Genomic DNA, 14,596 nt, shown 5'->3' on the forward strand with positions numbered 1-14,596 from the left:
GTATTGACTTAACATAAATCACTGGCACTTGGCACTTCATCTGTGTCTGGTGTGAATGCAGTATTAGGCTTAATCCAAATTGTGTCCATTTGGCGACTGTCGCTTTAAATGCAAATGAGATTTTCAAAAGAAGGCGGAGCTACAAACGGCTGTGCATCAGCATAGAGGCAGATTCAAAAAAGGACTAATGTTATCTCTGTGAAAACTGAAAATGTAAACATAAGAAAACTCTAATGGCGGACGGCTGCTTCTCACTCAGGGCTGCTGTTTATGCTAAGGATGGTCACTAGTAGGCGGGGCTTTTCCACTCCCATGACACGTGCAAAGGGAGAATGTCAATCAAAGTGTTTCTGCAGACTGTTTTTATAAAGTGTGATTATTAAAATAGAATTAATTAATTTTGGCCATTAGAGGCTGAATATATTCACACATTGTTGTGTAGGGATAGTTTACAGTTTGACCCAAAGAATGACCAGTCTGGTAGATGAAGAAGAGCCGGAGATTTAAATAAATAAATCAAGCTTACTGAAGATAGTTTGCAGTTACATCAGCAGAAGCCAGCTTCAACACTCGCAATGAGTTCCTAGGCCGCTCTGACTTACAGTACAACAATCCAACAATTATACTCTTTACACAAGTCCAGAAAAGGTGGGATCCAGGTAAACAGTTCTCATTGGTTACAACAGAAATAGACAATTCTAAATGCATGCGTCAAAGAAGCATTGTATCTAACTCCAGATATGGATGGCGACATGATGCCTAGAGGTGAGGTCACCATAAGTTATTAGGAGCTGATCTCCAACCTGTAAAAAGCTAAACCAGAGACACAATAGACGCAAAAGACCATCTGTGTTGAAACTCAAGGATGTTTCTTGTACGTTCGTGTTATCAGACTGGTTTCCATCAACAGTCTGCCACAATATCCTTACTACACACAGTCTATCTCCACACAAAAGGAATTACATTAAAATGAATTATAAGCAAAAACAGATCAATCAAACAGCTATAATATTGTAGACAACTAGAACAGGTGTATTTCTTCTCCTCTGGATTGGACCTCCAGCCAGAGGGACAGATGGAGAAAGAGAGAGATCTCCGTGACCTATGACCTGGTTTGTATGTGTCTCCTGAAAACAAAGTTAAAATGGACAGGCAAAAGGAGAAACAAGGACACAGAACATTCTTGCAGTAAGCAGTTTTAACTTCTTCATCAGTCAAATCAATTCAAAGTTAAATACTCATGCAAATAATCAAAAAATTATATTTAATAAAAATAATGAGAAACAAGATTATGAAAAGGATAAATGTTGATTCATGCTGAGATGGATTGGAAGGTATACATCCGAATCCTTCAGTTGCAACACAACAGTGTTTAAACCTCTTATAAATCTGATTTGTAAATAATAGGTCCCCTTTAAAGCATCAATATTTTTTTGTAATGTGTATTTTGTAATATAATGTAATGTGTATTTATATAGCGCGTTTATTGTGTATTGTGTTTTTGTTGACACTATATTGACCTTATTCTTCACCTAAAAGCAGGCGCAGCCATTGGATTCGCTTTGGTTGTAGACCTCCGCTCTCATTCACTTCCATTGATTTTTAGGGACCCTATCATACACCCGGCGCAGTGTGGCGCAAGGCGCAGCACAATAGTCTTTTGGTAGTTTCAGCTTGGCGTAAGAGTGGTTTTGAGGCGTTGCGCTACGCTGTGAAAAATAGCAAATGCATTAGCGCTCATTTGTGCGCCCATAGGCGTTCTGGTGTGTAAAGGAAGGCGTTCTGAGGCGGACCTAGCACGTTGCTTTTTTGAGAAACTATAATAGATTTTTCATTACACCAAAACTAACCCGGTCTAAACTCCGGCGCAGAGTTGAGCCTCGCTTACGCACTGCTTAATACACACAAGAGAGCAATAGGCAAATATCTTTACATATGAAAAAATGTAAATATTAAGGATATATATAGGATATAATAAGAATAGATATAGAATATAAATATAAAGGATTAAAATATTACAAAACATATTATTTTCTAGCCTATAAATATGAAAAACCACTGCTTTTATGTCGTCTTCATCTCGGGAGGCTTTTTCAGTTCATTCATAACAATTTGCTTTTGTATAATGTTATTATTATTAGCAGTATTATTTATTATATCCATATTTATATTTGTTTTATTAAAAACAAGCTTAGATTTGCCCACCTGTCAGGTTTTAGACCATATGGGGCACAGCATGTGTTTTAGGATATAACTCAGGTGTTTGAGCACATTTTGTTATAATTGTTCATTTATTAATTAGCTGGAAATTAGAACTGAATTTAGAAATAGTTCTGAAACAAATATTTGCGCTTAACAAACGAAATTAATTATTTATAGACTAATTAATGTCTGTGCGTAAAGGTTTCCCTATCCAAGAGCGAAAGTGAAAGTAGATCCATTATCTCTCATTCTTACGCAGTAGATGCTCTGTTTAACAGTTTTCTGTTAAAAACACTGTGAACTGTTTGCTTGTGAAATGCTCAGTTTTTCCACTTAGACTAACTTTGCGTCCTGTAAATAGTGAATGCGCTCTTGGCGCAACGCAGCTGACTCTTAAAGGGAATGGGAGATGAGACTCTAATTAGTTTATTCTCAAAACACACCTATAACTCATTAAGAAAATAAACTCAACCCTTTTAGAACATGTGCCGCGGCGCAAGGCAGATTTCCCGTCCTTAAATTAGCAAAAACGCGCTGACACGCCCTGAAAGCATTTGCGCCCTGCGTTTTGCGCTCTGCGCATGGACCGTCAAAATAGAGCCCTAGACGTTAAAAACAGCTCCTTCTGCTGCTTGAAGTTGCAAACTGAAAGTTTCATATTATATTATTCTCCTTTTTAAGTCTAGTCATGAACACACTTGTTTGTAGAGCAAGTGTTTTCTGACGTTCGTTTCTCCTAAATAGTCATTTCTCCCATAGACAACTGAATCAGAAGCTCTAAAACAATCGCAAACATTAGCGCACTTCTACATTCTAGAGCTCTCAATGCAATCCATTTGATCCGTCAAATCTCCAACCCTCCATAAGCGCTCCAGCAGAGGTCAGGATGAAAGAAAGTTCATCTCTCTGTTATATGTGGCGAGCGGCTCGGTGCTCCTCCTTTTGAAGATCAGAGGACACACACTTCTGAAGGCCTTTCTGAAGTTGGCCCCCATGAAGGCGTAGATGACGGGGTTGATGGAGGAGTTGGAGTAGGACATGCCGTGCGCCCAGATCTTCAGCTTGTAGAGCGTGTAGCTGCGGCTCACGTCTTCAGCACAGAAGGCCTGCAGGAGGATCAGGATCTGGATGGGACCCCAGCACAGCAGGAACAGCAGCACCATCACCACTACCATCCTGGAGACGCGGCTGCGCACGGCTTCAGCACGCTCCGATGACGTCTGCAGACTAATCTATTGGTTAAAAAATGTGTTTTTTTTACTGAAATATAACAAAAAATTTGCAATGAATGAAAAAATAAAACTGAAACTAACAAGAGTCACTGAAAAAGGCCAGTTCACATCTTATATAAACGGAGCACTCCAGTATGTCTATGGCAAAGAATACACTCTTTTAAAGGTCTTTGAAATGAAATAGCTCAACATAAACAGTGGAGTCTGAGAAAAATGCTCATTTTCTATGGAAATCTCAGACGGCACTTGGAGGTTTTTGCATCTGAACACTTCATATATACAATTGAAAAAAGTTTGCATACACTGTATAAAAAGGCACATAACCATATTAAAAAAGTCAGATGTTAGTCTGACTAAACTCTTTCACTTTTAGGTGAGTTAGGATTATCTTTTATTTTCTTGAGAGTCAAGTCTACATACAATAAGATCATTCTGCCTCTGAAAAGGCTCAGATGATGATGTCAAGGATTTGGAAGTTTCTGATTGGCTAATTGACAACACTTGAGTTAATTGGAGGCACAACTGTAGAATAGTATTTAAGGAAAAGCTCAAACACTCTGCTTCCTTGTGTGACAACATGGGAAAATCAACAAGCAAGAATCAACAACAAAGCCAGATTTGCTAAATTACACTGGGAAAAAAGAATAATTGTTGGAGACATGTCCTGTGGTCTGATGGAACTAAGATTGAACTTTTTGGCCATAATGACCAGTGTTACACTTGGAGGACAAAGGGGAAAGCTTACAAGCCTAGGAACACCATCCCAACTGTGAAGTATGGGGGCGGCAGCATCATGTTGTGGGGCTGTTTTGCTGCAGGAGGGACTGGTCCACTTCACAGCATAGATGGCATCATGAAGGAAGAACATCATGGAGAAATACTGAAGCAACATCTCAAGACATCAGCCAGAAAATTAAAACTTGGCCACAAATGGGTCTTCCAAACAGACCATGACTTTAAGCACACTGCCAAATTAGTTAAAATGTGCTTTAAGGACAACAGAGTGAATGTTTTGAAGTGGCCATCACAAAGTCCTGACCTCAATCCTATAGAAAATGTGTGGGCAGAGTTGAAAAAGCTTGTGCGAGCAAGACAGCCTACAAATCTGACTCAGTTACAGCAATTCTGTCAGGAGGAATGAGCCAAAATTCCTGCAAACTATTGTGAGAAGCTTGTGGAAGGAGACCCAAAACATTTGACCAAAGTTATACAGTTTAAAAGCAAAGCTAAATAATACCAAGGAAATGTGTGTAAACTTTTTTTAATTAATAAAATTTTTTTAAAACAAATTCTCTCATTATTCTGGCAATAAATCATTTAGGTAATCCTAACGAACCTAATATAGTAAGCGTTTAGTATGATTTACATCAGACATTTTTAAAAAATGGTTATGTTCCTTTTTTTAGAGTGTATGTAAACTTCTGGTTTCAACTGTGTGTGTGTGTGTGTGTGTGTGTATATATATATATATATATATATATATATATATATATATATATATATATATATATATATATATATATATATATATATATATATATATATATGTCCAAGTTTTAGAAACAACATGTAATAAGTTGACTTCTAGTTGATCATTTGGTATCAGATGTGGCTTATATGAAAGGGTAAGTCTTATTTTACCAAAATAAAACATGATCAAGTCTTGATTTTTAATGGTTTAGTTAGGGCAGTAAGGTCTGACTTTGCTTAGACTAAAGTCTGGTCACTGAACAGAAATAATGTCCAGTATAGAATATAAAGTCCTGCTGCAGTGAAGACAGAATGAATATTGTGTCAGACTCCATCATGAGCTTGGAGGACTGCATCCATACATCTCTGACATGACTCAAACCAATGATTAATAAAGTCATCTGGAATGGCAGAGAAAGCGTTCCTACAGGACTCCCAGAGTTCATCAAGACTCTTTGGATTCATCTTCAATGCCTCCTCCTTCATCTTACCCCAGACATGCTCAATAATGTTCATGTCTGGTGACTGGGCTGGCCAATCCTGGAGCACCTTGACCTTCTTTGCTTTCAGGAGCTTTGATGTGGAGGCTGAAGTATGTTGAGCGCTATCCTGCTGGAGAATTGTCCCTCTCCTGTGGTTTGTAATGTAATGGGCAGCACAAATGTCTTGATACCTCAGGCTGTTGATGTTGATCATCCACTCTGCAGATCTCTCGACGCCCCCATACTGAATGTAACCCCAAACCATGACTTTTTCCTTCACTAAACTTGACTGATTTCTCTGAGAATCTTGGCTCCATGTGGACTCCAGTAGGTCTTCTGCAGTATTTGTGATGATTGGGATGCAGATCAACAGATGATCCATCAGAGAAATCCACCTTCATCCAAATGACCAACTAGAAGTGAAGTTATTATTTGGTGCTCTTACAACTGGGATCGACAATGAGACTTTTATAATTCTTAAAGGGAAAGGGCATCCGCTGTGAAAACATATGCTGGAGAAGTTGGCGGTTCATGTGGTGACCCCTGATCAATAAAGGGACTAACCTGAAAAGAAAATGAATGAGAAAATAAATATCCACATTTGAAAAGGCACCTCGATATGAAAATGAAGCAGAAATACAGCAGCAGCATTACCTGGTTACAGCCTTGAACTGGTTGGACCGTGGCCTGCGCCATGCGCTTCAGCATGAAGGTGTAACACATGCAGATGGTGATCAGAGGCAGCAGGTAAACAGCCAAGAAGGAGTAAAGGAGGTAAACTCTCTTATGAATGACCGAAGGAAAGGTCTCAGTGCAGTACGTCTGTGGGCCGAACCAGTATGAAGACTCAGTGTGCTGATACAGAGCAATCGGCACTGAGAGCAGTGAAGAACCTGCGTTTAAAAAGCATTCAGTTGACAACATCCAATACAATGTGTGAAAACTAAACTACGCAAACCAACACAAATGACAAATACGATAGTAATTTACAGTAAATACTAGAGTGCTTTTGAATCATCCTATAGTAAAGTACTTGAGTTAACCTGTTGTGGTAATTCTACAGTTACTATAGTATATAGCAACCACTTAGAACAACCCCCTAGCAATGCCTTAGTAACTACTTTTAACACCTAAGCAACAGCTTAGCAATATCGAAATTTCGGCCGAATTTGCATCACATTTCTACGAGTGTATAACTAACGACAAGCTGTGAAAAGAAAATCCAGAATCCATGAAATCTGTCTACTTAAAGAGACTGTGATGATTTTCATACATATCCAGATGGTGGTGCACACAGACAGAGCCATCTGTGGAGTTCGGTGATGGAGAGACTGCAGCGGGTACACGGTCACGTAAAACCGGTCCACGCTCATCGCGGACAGAGTGATGCAGGTCGCCTGAGCCGTTACCTGTGAGTTCAGTAGAAACAAAAAGTTGCTTGAAAGTCAAAATATTTAGCATGTATACAGCTGAAGTCAGAATTAGCAGCCCTCCTGTATATTTTCTCAATATCAATGTGAACCGGGCTCTTGTGTCCCGAATGCGTTACGCTGTAGTGACACATTTCCATTCTCTATTCATACAATTTTATTCGTACGAAAATTTTAAATGGAGGTGATTTCTCTAAACCAAAATCAAAAAGCAAATCGTATTAAAATGTACAAGCGAGAATGTATAAATTCGTATCAAGCCTGATTTATACTTCTGCGTCAAGTGACCGGCGTAACCCACGGCGCATGCAACGCGCGTGGCTGTGCATTTATACTTCTGCGCGCTGTCTCTGTTGGTCTGCATTAACACTTTCGAAACGCTAGTTTGCAGTGAGGTGTAAATGTTACTCTGTGTCGAGTTTCTTCGCTGCTTTTTTTGCTTTTCCTGAACACTTCCTGGATGTACAAGTGGCTCAAACTCGCTCATTTTGAGGCAGGAACCAGCGGACGTGCAACAACTTTAACTATGAGGTAAACACAAAACAAAACTTTCCATCCGGAGCTCCTTCACGGGACTCCACACTTGTAAACAATCGCTCCATCAGGCTCGCACCATTCACGCGGCTCTCGGTCCCGCCCAAACTCGTCAGCGCTACCAAGCCGACCAATCACAGAGCTTGCGCTACGCGTCGTTGCGACGTGTAGTTACATTTTTTGAGAGGTGCACGTCAGTGATGCCAACGGCCACGGCGAAGGGCTATGCGTCAGCGGCGTTTGACGCAGAAGTATAAATCAGCCTTTAGTTAGCCACCAAACCAAAAGGTTACGAATTGATTTCGTAAGTTTTATCGTGAAATTCATTCATTCATTGTCTTGTCGGCTTAGTCCCTTTTATTATTCCGGGGTCGCCACAGCGGAATGAACCGCCAACTTATCCAGCAAGTTTTCACGAAGCGGATGCCCTTCCAGCCGCAACCCATCTCTGGGAAACATCCACACACACACACACACACAAACTCATACACTGCGGACAGTATAGCCTATCCAATTCACCTGTACCGCATGTCTTTGGACTGTGGGGTAAACCAGAGCACCCAGAGGAAACTCTCGTGAATGCAGGGAGAACATGCAAACTCCACACAGAAACACCAACTGAGCCGAGGCTCAAACCAGCGACCTTCTTGCTGTGAGGCGACAGCACTACCTACTGCGCCACTGCTTCGCCCTTTAACCTGAGATTGTGTTGGACATTCTGACATTATATTTGCTGATGGTCAAAGCCGCTCTGCAGATGACGAAGAGTCGGAGTTGACAGAAAGTTGACTAGTGTACAGTAAACATTGGCTTTTTTCCCTCACTCATTTTGCCATTAAAGTCTGTGTGAATTCCCTATTTACAATGTTTATCCACTGAAAGAATCTAAAAGGGAGGTGTTTACATTGCATTACCAAGCCAACTACTGATGCGTTTTGTACGTTTCAAAGAGCTTTGTTGCAGCACCACAGTTAAACCACAGCACGGTTTGGCACAGTTCAGCACAACAGTGGAAAAGCACTTTAATAAGTCTTGAGCAGTCGCTTCTGTGTTTGGAGGGGCAGGGCTTCTGTGTTTACGTCAGTATGACGCTTCACAATATTCTTAGCCACGCCCCTCTTATTGTTAGTTTGCTACAAGAGAATGATAAGCAAAAAGAAAGCCCCGCCCACAGCTCAATGTTCCATTTCAGTTTCAGTAAAAGTTAAGTTCCAGTTTACACAGACTTTAAGAATTAACAAAGATGCCAAATTTACATAGGGGAAAATAAGTATTGCACGTATGCATTTTTCTCAGAAACCGTATTTCTGTGCTGTTGACTTGAAATTTTCCCAGGATGCTGGTTTCACACCGAAGAAATCCACATATACAAAGAAAACAAATCTAATTAGTTTACAAACGAAGTTACGAGTATTAAAATGACATGACGCAGGGAAAAAGTATTGAACACATTAAGAAAGGGAGGTGTAGCTCAGCAGTGAAAGCCCAGACAGCAGCTGAAATCTCTCAGTAGTTCTACTCTGCTCTTCCTCAGTGTAAATGAATATCTGCTGCTTCAGTCCAACATCTACATTAGCAGGAGGATGAAGATGAGCCAGGGTGGACATTTCAGCAAGACAATGATCCAAAACACAGCCAAGGAGGCTGTCAGATGCTTTCAGAGAAAGAAAACCAAGCTGTAGAATGGCCCAGCCAATCACCTGATCCGAATCCAATAGAGATTACAAGGTAAAGCTCAGATTTGATAGACGAGACCCAGAGAATCATCAAGATTTTGACACTCTGTTGAAGTCTGTGAGAAATTCACACCTGAGCAGTGCATGAGACTTCATTCTCCATATGAGAGGCGTCTTTAAGCTGCAGCACTAAAAAAAAAAAAAAAAGTAATATAAAGTATTAAACACATTCAGTAGTTCAGCACTTTCTCCTTCTGTTATTTTGTTATTACACATTACTCACTTTCCAGATTTGTTTTGTTTTATTTTTATGTTTGTCTTGTTTGGGTTTTCACCAAAATCTGCTTCAACTTCATGTCAACAGCTCCTTCAGAAATATTATTCCCAGGAAAAAAACCATGACGTGTTCAATACTCATTTCCCCTGCAGTATATGATGAATAAAACAAGCATAAAAAGCTCTGACCTGTTGCAGATAATTGACCAGGCGACACATAAAATCCCCAAATATCCAGCTAGGAAGAACGTACACAGTGGCAGTGAAGGGAACGCAACAAACCAGGAAAAGTATATCGGTGGTGGCAAGATTAACTGAGGAGAGAAGCAAAAAACAAATGTATTATTCTCATAAACAGTGTCCGGTAGTTGAAGTCAGAATTATTAGCCCAGCTTTGATTGTTTTTTCTATTTTAAATATTTCCCAAATTATGTTTAACAGAGCAAGGAAATTTTTACAGTATGTCTGATAATATTTTATCTTTTGGAGAAAGTCTTATTTGTTTTATTTCGGCTAGAATAAAAGAAGTTTTTAATTTTTTAAACATAATTTTAAGGACAAAATAATAGCCCCTTTAAGCTATATATTTTTTCAATAGTCTACAGAACAAACCATCACTATACAATAACTTGCCTAATTACCCTAACCTGACTAGTTAACCTAATTAACCTAGTTAAGCCTTTAAATGTCACTTTAAGCTGTATAGAAGTGTCTTGAAATTTTTCTAGTAAAATATTATTTACTGTCATCATGACAAAGATAAAATAAATCCGTGATTAGAGACGAGTTATTAAAACTATTATGTTTATAAATGTGTTGAAAAAATCTGCTCTCCGTTAAACAGAAATTGGGGAAAAAAAAATAAACAGGGGGGCTAATAATTCTGACTTCTACTGTATATACAGGATATGATAATCTTTATACCTATGTAGAGGTTTGTAACCGTCTTCATCTGCTGGTTTTTAATGACGACATAGATGACTATTAGGTTACCCACTAAACCCACAAACATGATGAGTGTGAAAAACAGCGGGACGAGCCACGTGTCGGTCAGAGGAACAGGGTTTTGGAATCTCATCAGATCCGTCTGATTGCACTGATAAATATTTGCATCATAATTGCACATGATGTGCTCTGCAGTATCGCCGGTGCTGTTAGTTTCTGCCATCAGACTCGCTGCGAGAAATAACCTGCAACAAAAACACACAGTAGAAGACTAAATTATTATTATTATTATAAGTGAATTGTTTTTCAATTATAAAAAAAAAAAAAAGGTAACCCTAAACCCAACCGTCACAGTAATCCAAAAACAGACCTGGAGTCTTCTCTATTAGTATAGCTGATTAACCGTGTGGATGGATGATAACAGCCTTCTGAGCTTACCGGTAGGCACAAAAGGTCCCTACTGGCCCATTTCTATCAGCTGATATCCACTGATAACGCCCATTCAATCAAAAGATAAAATTCGAATCGGGTGCTATTTGTTTTATAATAAATCTGCAAATACAGTTGAAGTCAGAATTATTAGCCCCCTTTGAATTTATTTTTAAAATATTGACCAAATGATGTTGAACAGATTCAGGAAATTTTCACAGAATGTCTGATAATATTTTTTTTCTGGGGAAAGTCTTATTTGTTTTACTTTGGCTAGAATAAAAGCAGATTTTAATTTTTTAAAAGCCATTTTAAGGTCAATATTATTAGGCCTTTTAGGCTATATTTTTCCCCCGATAGTCTACAGAACAAACCATCATTATACAATAACTTGCCTAATTACCCTAACCTGCCTAGTTAACCTAATTAACCAAGTGAAGCCTTTAAATGTCACTTTAAGCTGTATAGAAGTGTCTTGAAAAATATCTAGTCTAATATTATTTACTGTCATCAAGGCAAAGATTAAATAAATCAGTTATTACAGATGAGTTATTAAAACTATTATGTTTAGAAATGTGCTGAAACAATCTTCCCTCCAATAAACAGAAATTGGGGATAATAATAATTCAGGAGGGCTAACAATTCTGACTTCAACTGTACATTATATATTAATATAAATCTGAACAAATACAGCATGTGTGCAATAAGATCAAATATGTAGTTTTTTTAAATTCAACAACTAAACAAAACCCCAATCTAAACGTAAACATGTGACATAAGGTAGTTTACATACATGTAGTTTATCATTATTATTCAGTATGCATTTATATATTTTAACTGCTCACACACACAAACACACACACACACACACACACACACACACACACACACACACACAAACACACACACCCCCACACACACACACACACACACACCCACACACACACACACACACACACACACACACACACAATTAAATCCAATAATAAATTAAATAATTAAACATATTTATTGGATATTAATAATAATTGAGTAGTACACCAGCCACACTAAACTAACATTAAATACACCTGCAATAACAACAGTAAATGCCCATTGCCTATAACATTACAACAATTATCATTATTATATTACTGCATATTTCTTATAATTATTATTAAATAACACGGTTGTCACTCAGTATCATGCAGATTTGTCAAGATAAATTCACAGTAATTCCTCTGCAATATAACGCTTCATTTGAGGACTAGATTTGCATAAATGTAACAGCTTACCTCTTTCAAAAATGTAAAAGGAAGTAAACACTGCTCCTAAAACATGTTACTGTAGTCCGGTGTGAAGGTTTCACAGCTGTTGATGTTTCTCCTTCAATGCTGTGAACACACACACACACACACACACACACACACACGCGCATGCACGCAGTGATGCAATTTTTTTTATGGACTGCACCGGGAGGAGCAAAACACCTTTAGGTCACTTCAAAAACTGATATACTCCAATTTATTTTTGAAATTAATTTGCATTATTTAGTATCAAGTAAAAAAACTGCACCAGGCTTTGTTTTTGTTTTTTAGCATATATATATATATATATATATATATATATATATATATATATATATATATATATATATAAATATATACATATATTATATATATTATAATTATTATTATTACTATTAATGTATCTGTTTTGGTTCATATATGGTGCTTTTCACCACAATTATCATTACCATTATCGTACTATTACAGCACAGAAAATGTAAAGCCCACCCAACCAGCCCCATACAGTGACAGAAAGCACTCTAGTATTTTAATTTAGGAAATTGACTACATTGAACTAAATATTTCTTGGATTCACAGGCGTTTTTGGTGTATTTACGAGCATAAATTGCATTACAGGACATTAGCATCCGCTGATATAGTCTCTATTTCCAACGTTTCGACGTCAAAATATGTTGTAGGAAAGGTTAAGCTCCCATAATGCAATTGAAAGCATAAATAAATGAAAACAGAAAAAACAATAATTACGTAATACTAAAACTGTTGATTTAAGGATGTCTTTATAGTGTATTTATAAAAAGGGTCAGTTCACCCAAAAATGAAAATTAGCCATAATTTACTCACCCTCAAGGCATCCTATTGGTGCATCACTTTCTTCTTTCAGTCGAATAAAAATGGCTCATTAAAGGTTTCGAAAGTTTAAAACAAACCCTATAAAATGAATTCATCCATAATAAAAATGCTTCACATGGGTCCGTAGGTGAATAAAGTGAATCTTGATTGCTCTAATGTGTTAAGGATTAATTATTATTCTATGTTGAATTCTTGTGTTTAATTCTCTCGTTGTTGTAGCACTTTAGGTTTTAGAAAAGTGCATAATAAACACAACGTATTATTATTGAAGGTGAAGCCAATCGATGCATTTTTGAAGAACAATATACTTGATAAATTATTATTATTACATATAATATACATGAGCAGCATCACACGAGCAGCAGTGCGATATGGCTGTATATCGTCACTGGTGGGAGGCGTGCGTTGGCACAAGGCAGCAGGCCAAGTGCCTTAGTGTTCCACCAGTGCCTATATACAGCCATATTATGCCAATGAACAGCAATTGAGTACTCTTAGATTAACTTAAGCAGTGATCGTCCCTGGTAATGGTCGCCCACTGAAGCTACGCAGGGCTGCACCTGGTCAGTACCTGGATGGGAGACCACATGACTAACGCTAGGTTGCTGCCGGAAGTGGTGTTAGTGAGGCCGGCAGGGGGCGCTCAACCTGCGGTCTGTGTGGGTGACGGGGACTCTATACTGCTCAGTGAGCGCCGTCTTTCAGATGAGATGTTAAACCGAGGTCCTGACTCTCTGTGGCTGTTAAAAACCCCAGGATGTCCATCTAAAAAGAGTAGGGGTTTAACCCTGGCATCCTGGCCAAATTTGCCAACTGGCCTCTGTCCATCATGGCCTCCTAACCATCCCCATATCATAATTGGCTTCATCTCCTCTCCACCAATCAGCTGGTGTGTGGTTTGCGGTCTGGCGCAATATGGCTGCCGTTGCTTCATCAAGGTGGATGCTGCACACTGGAAATGGATAAACAGATTCCTCCAAAAATGTGTAAAATGCTTTGAGTGTCCAGAAAAAGTGCTATATACTGTGAATGTAAGGAATTATTAAGTACTAAAAATATATAGTTTTGTATATCAATTAGAGATGCGCGGATGGCGGTTACAGCCGCGGAATCCGGGTGGATGACGTAACGAAAAATAACATTTTAATTATATTCGGGCGGGTGGTGGGCGGTTGTACTGTTTTTGTACACATAGCTGGCGCACCAACGAAAAAGCCTAGGACTGACTTCACAGAATGAAAGGAGGAATCGGATACACTAATTCTGGATGAAGTACAGAAGTATTCCTTTACAAACTTCCGTATAGACGGATCAGCAGAGGAAAATCTACTTTCCTTTTAGGAGAAACAAGGCCAGGCATTCCCACGACTACAGCACCTTGCCAAGAGAATTCTATGCATTCCAGCAACAAGTGCTGCGAGCGAGCGCTCCTTCAGCGCAGCAGGGCGCATTGAGGCCAGGCGCTCTCGTCTGAATGTTGAAATGATGTGTCAAAATGCGTTTTCTATTAGGCTACTATAATAGTAAAAACAAATCGTACAGTACAGTGCGTTTCATTTAGGCTATTTATTTATTTTTGTCCCTGTGCGCCATTTGGAGACGGAGTTCACTGCTGATATATTCTGAGAGCTTTATAGGGGTGCTTCTCATTTCTTATTTGTGTATCCTCGTTTCCTTTCCTTGCTTTCTTTCCTCGTCTTTCCACCCCTATAGGATGCGAGGGAAGGACGCAAGGAAAAGACTCAAGGACCGACCGAGGAATTGAATCAAGTGAAACGACAC

The 14,596-nt window shown here is 38.7% G+C and overlaps 1 protein-coding gene across 4 annotated transcripts; it reads right to left on the bottom strand.

The window, feature by feature from the left end:
* Positions 1–1,435: 1,435 nt before the first annotated feature.
* On the bottom strand, positions 1,436–13,766 carry kiss1rb (KISS1 receptor b). 4 transcript variants are annotated; one of them, XM_073949562.1, is made up of 8 exons: positions 13,483–13,766; positions 12,806–13,035; positions 11,951–12,049; positions 10,227–10,492; positions 9,492–9,616; positions 6,660–6,795; positions 6,041–6,279; positions 4,681–5,950 (listed from the first exon to the last, which is right to left on the bottom strand). In XM_073949562.1, exons 4-8 carry the CDS (start codon positions 10,468–10,470, stop codon positions 5,864–5,866), a joined length of 831 nt encoding a protein of 276 aa, XP_073805663.1. In that variant the 5' UTR covers positions 10,471–10,492; positions 11,951–12,049; positions 12,806–13,035; positions 13,483–13,766; the 3' UTR covers positions 4,681–5,863.
* Positions 13,767–14,596: the final 830 nt, after the last annotated feature.

The sequence above is a fragment of the Danio rerio genome, chromosome 5, assembly GCF_049306965.1.
Source record: "Danio rerio strain Tuebingen ecotype United States chromosome 5, GRCz12tu, whole genome shotgun sequence".
In the NCBI taxonomy this organism is placed as follows: domain Eukaryota; kingdom Metazoa; phylum Chordata; class Actinopteri; order Cypriniformes; family Danionidae; genus Danio; species Danio rerio.

Excerpts from the sequence above, each read along its gene's own strand:
- kiss1rb (XM_073949562.1), bottom strand. The coding sequence starts at position 10,470 with ATGGCAGAAACTAACAGCACCGGCGATACTGCAGAGCACATCATGTGC. Across the intron at positions 6,280-6,659 it reads GTGCACCACCATCTGGATAT|GTTCTTCACTGCTCTCAGTG; the intron begins GTATGAAAATCA and ends TTTTAAACGCAG. Across the intron at positions 5,951-6,040 it reads CAGTTCAAGGCTGTAACCAG|GTTAGTCCCTTTATTGATCA; the intron begins GTAATGCTGCTG and ends TTTTCTTTTCAG.